At 31.3% G+C, this 12,145-nt stretch overlaps 1 protein-coding gene across 2 annotated transcripts in view; it reads right to left on the reverse strand.

The window, feature by feature from the left end:
- Positions 1 to 12,145, reverse strand: part of Klhl1 (kelch like family member 1) — a 369,118-nt gene that overhangs the window by 66,375 nt on the left and 290,598 nt on the right. For both annotated transcript variants that reach the window (XM_033760918.1, XM_010610816.2), the window contains exon 7: positions 1,897 to 2,121. In XM_033760918.1, the coding sequence (XP_033616809.1) occupies positions 1,897 to 2,121 (225 nt within the window). The remainder of the gene's footprint in view (positions 1 to 1,896; positions 2,122 to 12,145) is intronic.

Raw genomic sequence — 12,145 nt, forward strand, 5'->3', positions numbered from 1 at the left:
CCATATTATAAAAACTACGACGAATTCAGATTAAAAATAATTTGAAACACTGGGTGGGATATTAAAGATATTACAAAGAATTAAGATAAAAATAAAAATTAAATTAAAAAGATGAGATGGATTTAATAAAGAAATGTCAACATTGATGCAATGTAAGTTCTTAGAAGACACAGGAGGGTAAAGAGCAATAACCACAATGCAAGAGCAGCAGTGTGAGGACAAGGATGTTTATTGTACTTGGGTATGAAAAATAATGCTAACTGCCTGTGATTCAACAGACTGTACAAAAATATGACTGTTCTAAGAGGAAGTACGCTGACTCATAAGAGAAACAGAACACAGAGATTTGTCCTGTGTGCTCATTACTCTGGCTTAGACTGATTGCATCATGAATTACTATATAAAGCAAAGGCAGTTTTCTGTTTACAGGGCTTTGTCAGCTATCTACAATGTACTTTGAGATGAAAATTGTTCTTAAATTATGTTTTATGCTATGATTTTGCTACAGACTTAATCAGTTCACACCTTGTGTGTACTATAGAAGAGCATGTACAAGAAAGCATCAGTCAAAAGGTAAAAAATGGAGAAATCCAAGGACATGAAATAAGATGACATGATCTACTAGGCAGGGAAATGATACAGAAGTAACAATAAAAAAGAAGTATACTTATATATGAATGTAGTGAACTACTAAACAGAATTGTTATTGTTTAAAGCCTGTAGAAAACAGTGTGTTCTATTTCAGGTGTCTGGATGCTTGTCTTATTCAATTGTCTACGCAAACATGCTTTCACATGTATTATTACAGTGAACTCAGAGAGACACACAAAGAGAAACAACTCAAGACAGTCATTTTTGCTGTCTTACTCAAAACTGGGTTCAAAGATTCAACAGCCTGACTGATAAGATTTGAAGCAATTCATCACCCTATAAACTATAAACTAAAATATAATATAATATGCTAAATATATATAAAGCATTTAATCACTTTTGTGACATATGTCAGAATTTTGAAAATAGTAATGTTTGAGTGGGAGCTTTAGCTCAGTGGTGTCACCGCCTGCTTCAACAAGTACAAGGTCCTGAGTTTGATCCCCAGTACCAAAAAAAAAAAAAAACGTAATTTTTACTTCTAACAATTCCCTTGATATAAAGTACAAATTCAGAAATTCACTGTTTGATAAAATTCTGCTTAAAAATTGAAAAGACATTTTCCAAAGTGATTTAACAATTATTATACTTATTAGATTTTTATCTACTTAATAACCTTGAATTGTTGGTAAATCAAAGAATTGAGAATAAGTGTACATGATGGCTTCCAAGTATAGAAATATAAAGAAAATGTAATATTCACTGCAAAACTATATGAATTGATAAATGAGTCTCGTTATTCTCCAGGTACTTCTATAGTAGAAAACAAATGAATCTTACTGTATTGCCCCATGGGGCCACCTGATGTGTCATTCTTCCCACAGGTTTTTCAAGGTGGACTCATTCATGTTCAAAAATAGATAAACTTGCCTATCCCACACTAGAGAGAACATTTTAAGTGTTATCTAATTCACAGAACTATTTCTTTCTCTGAGCTATGCTACTTCATGGTTGTTTGTGTGTGTGTGTGTGGGTGGGTGTTTTGTTTTTTCTTTTTAAATTGATGACTATCAGACCATGAAAACTTTGAGGACAACTAGAGATCCATTTGCTTTGTTGTCTTTAACATCTCTCCTAATTATTTAAATTACATTACTCTAAACAGGACAATATCAAGAGTTTTTAACAGTATATATGTTTGAAGTGAACCCACAATAACTTACGACATTAACATCAAATATTAACATGCATTTATATAATCAAAAACATTGAAAAGATTGGTATCAGTAAAGTAAGAGATCTTACCTAGACCATGTCTATGTGTTGACATTGGCGGTAAGACAGTCCAAGTCTTGGTTTTGGGGTTGTAACATTCAACAGTATTCAATGTCTTTAGGCCATCTCGACCTCCGATTACAAAGAGTTTGTCATCAATAACAGCCACACCAAACTGCAACCTCCTGCCGTTCATCATCCCTGCCTGGATCCATAGATTTGTTCTGAGGTCATATTTCTCTATGGTTGTAGCTCCTGATAAAATATAAAATCAAGTAGTCAGCAACTGCTGCTAAACAAACATACAATGGGCCAAAGGCAGTGAACAAACCAAATGTCAAAACACTCCTGTCACATTCATTTTCTTTAAAGAGTGGCAGAAAAACAAAGGAAATAGTAATTCTATCACTTTTTCTTCTTGAAAGACCCTAATGATCAAAACAGACAAATGTTCAGCAAGTTTGAATTACATAATGATCTCATGCTTCACTGTTGTTTCAATAGAAACATTGTTGGTCATGACTCAATTTCGTCGGTAGATTTTAAAACTTCCCAGTACCACTGTTTGCTATTTTAAAAAATGTAGTGAAATCCACTCTTGAAAAAAATCATTACAGCTCTTTAAAATGACAAAACAGTGTACACTAGATGTATAATTTATGAAAGTTAAGTTAATTGACTAAAATATTTCCTTTTTTCTCTTTAAATTTGTCTTAGGAGTTGAATGAAGTCAACTGGAAGAGGTTTAAACAAATATTTACTCTGCTTTCTTGATCTTTTTGAATGATCTGAAGTATAGCTTAAAAGAATTTAGTGACATAAAATGGTCTTCTATCCTTACCAAACATGTTATACCCTCTAAATAAATACCTTGCCTTTACCTAAAAATTTTAAATGTACATTTACAAAATATGATTGCTTTGAATAATAAAACAGAAATTGCAAGAAGAAATAAGCTAAATTGCTAGTAAGACTTGCTCTAATGTGTTTACAGTTTGCATAGAAAACATCTGTCTAGAATGACTTTGGTAAAATATACATAATTATAATATAGATAAAAACCAGCAATGCTTCATTGTTTGATCTTACTGGTCAGATTCACTCTCACCCACCCTTTATCTTCAATGATTAAACATCCATTCAAAAGAATGGACATTTTTGTGCATCTTCACTAAAGCACAATATTTATGTTTTATTTGAAATATAATAAAAAATTACAAATCTAGGGAAATGTGCCTCATGGGATTTATTTAATTGTTAGAACCCAATCATCAAAGAGCTAAATAAATATAAATATTTTGGTAATGCAAGTCTTGCTAGTTAAAAAGCAGATATACATAATTCATGCTAAATTTTTATTCATTGGTAGCAAAACAATAGAACTATAGGAATGTAATTGAATGACTTAAATCTGCTTTGAGATTCAAAGGAAATATTATATTATATCTATTTTAACAGATATAAATTTTTCATATGTAAATTTGAAGTGTTGTGAAACTATTATACTTAGGTGAACAACAAATTGTCATGTTCAAAAAGTATTTGTTTATTACATTTATGTAACACTTTAAACACATGTGCTTAGTTTTATGCAATCATATATTGTATTTATACTGAATGTTTTGTTCCATCTTGTAGAAATTAAAATTCCAGAATGAACTATACTGCTGAATATTTTCAAAGTAATTTGAGTTCTCAAAGCTTAAAGGCACTATTATATGAATGCCTAAGTTAAAATTAAAAGTAACACGTGCTTGTCTTTTGTGTTTAACTATTGACAAATGATGGAAGAAGAAAGAGTATAGACTAATTCTTATAAACTCAGTCCAATTGATTCATATTCTGCACCTATGGATGGACAAAAATGTATTTTGACAACTGAATTTACTTTAAATCCTTGCTTGAAAGTGCAGCAGAAATTCTGAGGTGCAGTTGTATTTCTCAGAGGAAATCCTTAAGAACAGGTGAAGTTAATGATCTCCGAGCAACCAAAGGAATTGTTTATTCATAAGAGAAAAGCAAAGATTTGATGTGGATTTCAAAGCCTTATCCAAACAAGCCAGATAATTCTTACATCTCAACGCATGACAACCCATTTTACTTTTACACTTTTTACTAACTTCAGATTTCAATAGTAACCTATTCACTTATTCTAAAGTTGCTATGGCAGAAATAGGAGTTCATCTCTGTTTTCATTTTTTCAAAACAGAAGCTGAATTAATTTTTTATGACTGTTTTAAAAAGTCATCTGAATCCTAGTGGCATAAATAACACATGAAGGAATTTTTTATATTTGTAGATTTCAGGCTGCATGGACTGGTCATTTTCTCATTTGGTCATCATGTGTTGTAAGCATTTTAAATAATTTTAACAGATACAAAGTTAAGCATATACTTCCCCTTTGTGCAATCAAATGTATCAATAATAATATTCTTTAGAATCATCCATACCAGTGAACTTCATTAGTTCTCCCCATAAACCTAGTTTTTTTTTTCCAAAGTATCACTTGAAAGAATCCTCACTTGTGAGAATACTCTTATTTTCCTCTTATTTATGAAAGTGCATATATCCCTTTGATCTTCCCTGTATCAGAGGAAAACAGAGACACTGAGTAATTTTAGATTTTTTATTCTTGAAAATATATTCAGTAACTGTCACTATTTGGATTAAAACAAAGTAGCAGCAATAATAAAAAGAGTCTCAACGGTGATTAAATAATTCATTTAGAGAATATTCAGAGGAAAAATTTACTTATGAAAGCTAATTTGGGATTCTATGATAGTGAAACACTGCTATCTCATAATCCCAGGAAGAGAAAGAATGACTGTAAATTGTAGGTCCGATGGAAAAAGTCACAATTTTTACCATGTTTCTGCCACTGGGAAATGTTAACTTAGTATTGTCAGGCTTTCGAACTTATTAAGAAGAGGCAGATTTTTCAGATTGGAATATCCAAAAGATAAATATGTGAAACAAAATTATAAAACAGGTGTATTAAATAAAATATACAGGCACAGCTAGGCCTAATGAATTACTAGTAGGCATTGTTATATCTGTCTATTTATGTTAAAACATTTGAAGTTGTATCATCTGTTTCAGGGGATGTTTTTCTGTCATTTTCTGAGCTATTCATTTGTACAGTAATAATACTATTTTGAAAACTATACACTATATAATTTTATATACTAAAATTTTATAAAAATCTAAAGCAACTTGTGAAGCACCATAACGTGACATAGTTACATCATTGAAAGCAGGATCTTTGGCCAGGGATTTAGCTGAGTAGTTCCACTACCTGCCTTGTGAGCACAAGGACCAAAGTTCGATCCCCAGTACCAAAAAAAACCAAAAAATAGGATCTTATTCTTGGTATAAAAAGAATGCAGAATAGAATTAGATAGATATTTTCGGGTTATATGATATAAAGTTATGTGAATGAATTTTATATATTTCATTATTTATTTAATAACATGTGCCAAAATGGGACCTAGTTGCCTAGATACATAGCTATAAATTTTGTTTTTGTATTTCAAATAATTCCTAAAATTATGGAAGATTTATGTAAAATGGTCATAGCAATAACAAATATGATTATGTATGTTGTTCAGACTACTTGACATGCTTATCTTTGGTTGAAGTATTTCTTATATCAATTTTATGTAAAGATTTTTAAGTAAGCATTGATAAGTAAAATTAATAGATAATATTAAATTAGTATATTTTATTTTCATTAAACAATTAAAAGTATTGTTATTATATCAGTTTTGTAAAATAGAAACTGAGACTTTAGTCATTTGCTATTATGTCTTAGAAAGGAATTCGTGAACCCACAATATTAACCTTAATCCAGAGGACATTCTCATAAGTACTTCTCTTTGCCAACTTCTCCCAGTTATAGAAAGAGCTAATTGCAATTAAATATGTGTGGTAAGCAAAATTTTGAAAATTCCACATCCTGTCATTTCATGACCCATTTTGAGAACCTTTAACTGTGAGGAAATAGCAGTCCATTGATTTCTATAGTAAGTTGTGTAGCTACGAGGATGTGATAATAGGGATGATGTGGTTATAACAGGTGTATTTCATGAATGGCCCACAAGACATAAACCCTTGAAAATGGAGGGATTTCTCTAGAAAATCAAAAAGGAGAAAAAGCTTGCTGTTAAAGGTTAGAAAATTGTGGGAGACATGGAAAAAATAGCAAGAGAACTCTAGGGGCTGAAAATAATGGTTACCTGACACACATAAAAAAAATGTGTTTATTCCACAACCAGAAGAAAAAAGAATTGTGACAACATTATGAATAAGCTTGGAAAAAGGCCCAAATTCCATAAGACATTACATGCTAGGCAGACCTTGATAGTTCTGTGGTCTTAGAAAATCTAGATTTGCTATCCTAGACTTAAAATTTATGCATATCCAGGTTGGTAGTTGTTTCAAGCCAAGCTGTTTATAGTAATTTGTTACAGCAAGAAGGTATTGTTAGCTTGCTTCAATTTGCATTTTTATGTCATATAAAATCTGTTTTTCATGTTACTAATATAACAATGAGTTATTAACTATAATACATACAAGTGGAAAAGTATTTTCATCATGAAAAAATGGACACTGTCAAAATGTAGAACTAGGGAAAATATACACATGATACACTCCTGAATTTATTACAGGTGCTCATTTAGGTGAATATGATGTTTTAGAGGCAAAATGACAGGAATTAGCACCTACATTCTATTTTGTCATTACAGAAGGGAGAATTGGTCCAATTTGCATAATTAAAATATGTAGAAACTTCAATTTTGTTGAACACAGTATAAAATTGAGTGATAAAATCTTTTGAACTGATAAAGGCAATTCCACTATAATCTCCTGTAAAGGCAATAAAGCTTTTCTATTCAACTCACCAGAAAGTCTCTCAGGTATTCTCATAGTCTTTCTGCTAAAATTTCAATACACTATTAAACTCAGTTGCCAAACTTTCAAGATTTTTTGCAAAAACACAGATTAGGATGATGGTGCACTTGAAGCAGAAATAGTTGGCAAAAAGAGCATAACCATCAAGAGGAAAAATATAATAGTTTAACAAAAAACAATCATTCATGGCTAACAAATTACACAATGCCTAAAGAGTCTCAATATAGTGTAGATGATAATCTTGATGCCATTAAATCAGTAGGAAAAGGCTAAATTATGTGAGATATATATTTTAAGTCGTAAATATTGAGAAGTATACTGGAAAAATTTAAAACCAAAAAATTTTTCATGACGCAAAAATATAAGAGCAATATTTAAAGGTGATATGGTTATAATGAGTTTTTCTTGAATTTTTTATATAATAAGGATCTCATTCACTTTTGAGTATTCATATATTTTTGAAAAACATAGCTGTGGTAATAGTTTTACACTCATAAAAATATCATTGCAGAGAAAATGTTTTAAACACAGAAATCTTTATTTTGTAGGTAATTTTAAAACATTTTATAATCATCATAATAATTTCCTGTAACAAGTATAAAAGTAAACATTGCATATCTTTCCTTTCTAAAAAAATGTTGGAATGGTAATAAACTGATACATCCATTTTAAAAATTTAAAGTAGATGTGTTAATTTTTAAAAATCCAGCATTCTGCTTATTGTTAAATAGAATTCATTGAAATCAGAAAGTATAAAAGAATCCCTAGTGTGGTTAACAGCCAAGAGAAAGGAAAATATGGGACAAATGTTACATTATTTGCCTTACATGTAGTAATCCACCTTGATGAATAAAAATATTATGTTTAAAATATTAGAAAAATAAAAGATCTCTGGAAGTAGACATATCAGAAAAATAAAATAACAATAAAATTCTTTATAAAAATCATACAGTTTTTAAAGAAAAGTAAGTATTAAAATAATACCAATATCAGGGGAATTAAGTCAAAATAAAAAATGTAAGTGGCAGAAATACATGGAAAAAATTAAAAATGTTACTGATAGTTATAATTTGAATGAATGATAAAAAATGTATATGATCATTGATTATGGAAATTATTATATAATAATATTTAATATACTAATGCTATTTTACATGGTGTTTGTACAATTACGCAGGAATTACACTAAAAATTCAACTATATAATATTTTTGATAACATAAATACATACTCTTGGAAAAGTACCATACATTAAAGCATATCGCTATTGCATATAGCTATAGGAGAGTTTGTTTTTCATTATGGACTAAAGACAAAGCCATGGTAATAAATTTAAAGAGTGACCCATTACTTAACCTAGTATATATGAGTATTTTACATATAATAAAGTGGTTGTATGTATCCAGAGAAAATATTTTTATTTCATAAAATATTAAGATAACTCAGTATTCTTTTGCAAAAAAAAACCTTGGATTACTGCCTCGCCACTGTTTCCAGAGGTCACTTCACATAACCTGCACTGCAAGCACAAGTAAGGTGGCTGCAGACCTCAGTTAGACTTATTCACTTCTTGGGCTCCGCATTTATTAATTGGGACAGGGAGAGTTTGAGTAAATGGTGAGGGTCATAATCTCAGTCTAATAACACTTTGTACTAGGAGATAACATACAGGCAATCAATTTTTACTTCTAATTGGACCTCTGAATAAAGGCTCATGAAAAAAAAGCACAAAACCCAGAAGTCACATATCAGTTATTTTAAAAATGTGATTGCCAACCACACAATATAAAATTAATGGCCAACTGAAATGAACAGACAATTCTCAGAAGAAGTACAAATGAACAATAAATACGTTAGAAATGTTCAGCATCTCTGGCCATTAAAGAAATGAAAATTAAAATAATATTGAGTTTGCATCTTACTTAGGAATGAGCAGTATCATCAGTAAATCAAAGAGTAATAAATGCTTGCCAGGCTGGGGAGGAGAAAGGAACACTTTCATTGCACATCATTTCTGGAAATGTAAACTAGCAAAATCACTAAGGAAAACAGTATACATATATATATATATGTATGTATGTACATATATATATATATATATATATACATACTTAAAAAATAAAAACAGAAATTCCATTAGACCCAGGAATTCCTCTTCAGAGTATCTTCAAAAAAGATATTAAGACATAATATTAAAAAGATATATGCATAGCCATGACTAACAGCACAACTCATAATCATGAAAACAGTCTACACGTTTCAACAGATGAATGGATTAAAAAATAGTATTTATATCCAATGAAGTATTACTTTTTTATAAAGAAGGATAAATGTTAGCCATTTGGATGCAAATGGAGCCATCTTAACAGCATAATTTTAAATAAAATAAATCAGATACAAGTTTAAATATGCCATTTGCCTTATATGAAAATATCAAAGTATAAACAAATTAAAGAACAAAATAAAAATAAATAATATTGAAAAGACAAATAGATTTTTTTTGTTGTTTTGTTTGTTTTGTTTTGTTTTTTGTTTTTGGTACCTGGGATTGTACTAGGGTCTTTGCGCTTGCAAGGCAAGCCACTGAACGACTGAGCTAAATCCCCGGCCCCTAGAAATAGATCTTTTGAAAAAGGGAAGGGCTCCAAGATACAGAGAAAATGGAAAGACATGAGAGGGAAAAGGCATGAAAAAATAATTAAGATGTGTTTTGTATGTGCACCAACTCTTCACTATGAATGTAATCATTATACATCACAAACATGTACTAATAAAAAATATTCACATTAAAAATAATTAATAGAAAAAACAAACAGCTAAAACTAAGAATATAGGCAACAAAAGAGACATGTTTTCCTTGATATATAAGAAAATTGTTCAAATCAAAAATAATTTTAGAAATATTTAAAAGTGTGCCAATGATGTAAGCAGGCAATAATAGAAAGTCATTATGAATAACATGCAATCTCAGAAAATTTACTTAACCTCCCTAACAATTTATCATTTTAACTGGATTTCCAACAAATTCAAAATAATCATAATTTTGATATGCACATCAAATCTGAATGGTTGACATGGATCAATGCAAGTTTTTAGAAGGGGTGTGTATGTGCTTGTGTGTGTGTGCTTGTATGTGTGTGCCTGTGTTTGTGTTTGTGTTTAATATATAGTAAATTTTTAGGATTCAGGTAAATTTGAATTTTATGTATAATTTCTTATGTAAAATGTTTTAGTGAATGCAACAGTTCTGTAGTTGAAATTTTATTCATTATTTAAAAAGCAACTCCCAGGAAGCAGAGGTGTACATCTTCCAGACCAGGGCAACTTTAGGCAAATCTCAGTCAGGGATCTTATCTGACCCCGGAGGCTGGGGCAAACACACACAGCATACCACCCCCCCAGGAAAGAGCTGCAAAGGCCCAACCTATAACATCTGTGAGTGTACACAGATCCTGGGGAGTAGTGGTGTGGTCAAGACCAGCACTGCTGCAGGCAAATCCCAGCCACGGATCTGCTCCAACCTGAGAGGCTGGAGCAAACCTGCCCAGCCAAGGCCAACCAAGGAAAGAGCTGCATAGGCACACAAGCTTCCCTCAGAGGTCCACCCATATCACTGGTGATTTAAACCCACAAATTGGTGTACTGGTGAGCAGCAGAGTAAAGACTGCTCAGCGGATTGCAGAGAATTGAAGACCACTAGGTGAGCAAAAAGTTGTCTCAATAAAGGCACAGCATGCTGCATATGATGAAATGAGAAGACACAGAAACTAGACCCCAAATCAGACTTCCATATCACCTAAGGTAACTCCAAAGAGAAATGAGATGGAGCAATCTGATATTTAACCACCTGGATTAGCTAAACTGGCAACAAAAGAGGATCTGAAAAAAGCGAAGTCACACATAATTCCTCAGATAACAACAAAGATTGTGCTCATAGTAAATGATAAAATTAATAAATCTAGAGCAGACACAGATAAAAAGTAGAGGAGTTGAGGGACATGATGAAATTTCAGCATAGGAAACAAATGAAATCCATAGAACACATACAAATAGGTTTCCAGGAAATTAAAAACTCTATTGAAAGTTTACACTGCAGAATGAGGGAATGTAAAGATAGAATTTCAGATACAGAAGATACAAATGCAATTAGTGAACAGGAAAAGATAAATTTCTAAAAAATATTAAGTGATAATGAACAATCAATCTGAGAGCTGCTATATGATGCAAAGAAGAATAATTCAATGAAGAAACAGGAGAGAGTGCAGATAACATAAAAAACTGTTTACAGAAGTAATGGCAGAAAACTTCCCAAGTAGAGGGAAACAATCTGACATACAGAAAATTGAGCAATATAGAACTCCAACAAGCCATGATTAAAAAAAAAAAATCTACACATAGCCATTTAATAGTTAAGATTCCAGAAATCCAACAGAAGAATAAAATTCTACAAGCAGTCCAAAAAAAAATTAAAATCACATACAAAGGAAAGCCTATCAGAATCACAGAAGACTTCTCAACACAAACATACAAGGCAAGAAGAGCTTAGAGTGATGTATTTCAAGCCCTAAGAGAAAACAGCCTCTAAACGAGATTGATGTACCCTGCAAAACTATGTTTCAAAATTGATGGAGAAATAAGATACTTTCATGACAAAGAGCACCTTATGAACTTTGTGAATACAAACCAGCACTCCAAAAATTCAAACAATGCCCTAGGAAAAGACAATGAGTATACCAATTCCAGGAAGCCCAGCAGAAGGAATCCATTGGGCATGAGAAGAAATTCAATGCAAAAGGGGAGATTTCAACAAAAAGAAAAAGTCATGACAAGGAGAAGTCAACACATATCAGTTATAACCATCAACATTAATGGTCTCAATTCACCAATCAAAAGAAATAGACTAGCAGAAAGGGTCAAGAAGCAGGATCCAACAATATGCTGCATAAAAGAAAATAAAAAAAACTCAAAGAGTGATAATTAAGGGTGGAAAACAATACTGCATGTGAAAGGTACTCAGAAAAAATCAGGAGTAGCTATCCTTCTTTTAGATCATGTGGACTTCAAGCCAATACTGAACCTAACAGATGTTTAAAGAATGTTCCACCCCAGAAAATCAGAATACACATTCTTCTCAGCTGCAAATGGGTCATTCTCCAAATTAGACCAGAGAACATGCTGATAGAACATGTCTAAGTAAATGAAAAGAAATTGAAGTGATCACCTGTATATTATCAGACCTTAGTGTGGTGAAACTGGAGATCAGTAGTAAAATAAATTGTATTTCACAAACACATAGAAATTAAACAACACACTACTGAATAACCAATGGGTGACAGAGAATATTAAAGAAGAAATCAGAGAGTTCATAC

This window comes from Fukomys damarensis, unplaced genomic scaffold (assembly GCF_012274545.1).
Source record: "Fukomys damarensis isolate Sample0158 unplaced genomic scaffold, DMR_v1.0_HiC HiC_scaffold_6, whole genome shotgun sequence".
In the NCBI taxonomy this organism is placed as follows: domain Eukaryota; kingdom Metazoa; phylum Chordata; class Mammalia; order Rodentia; family Bathyergidae; genus Fukomys; species Fukomys damarensis.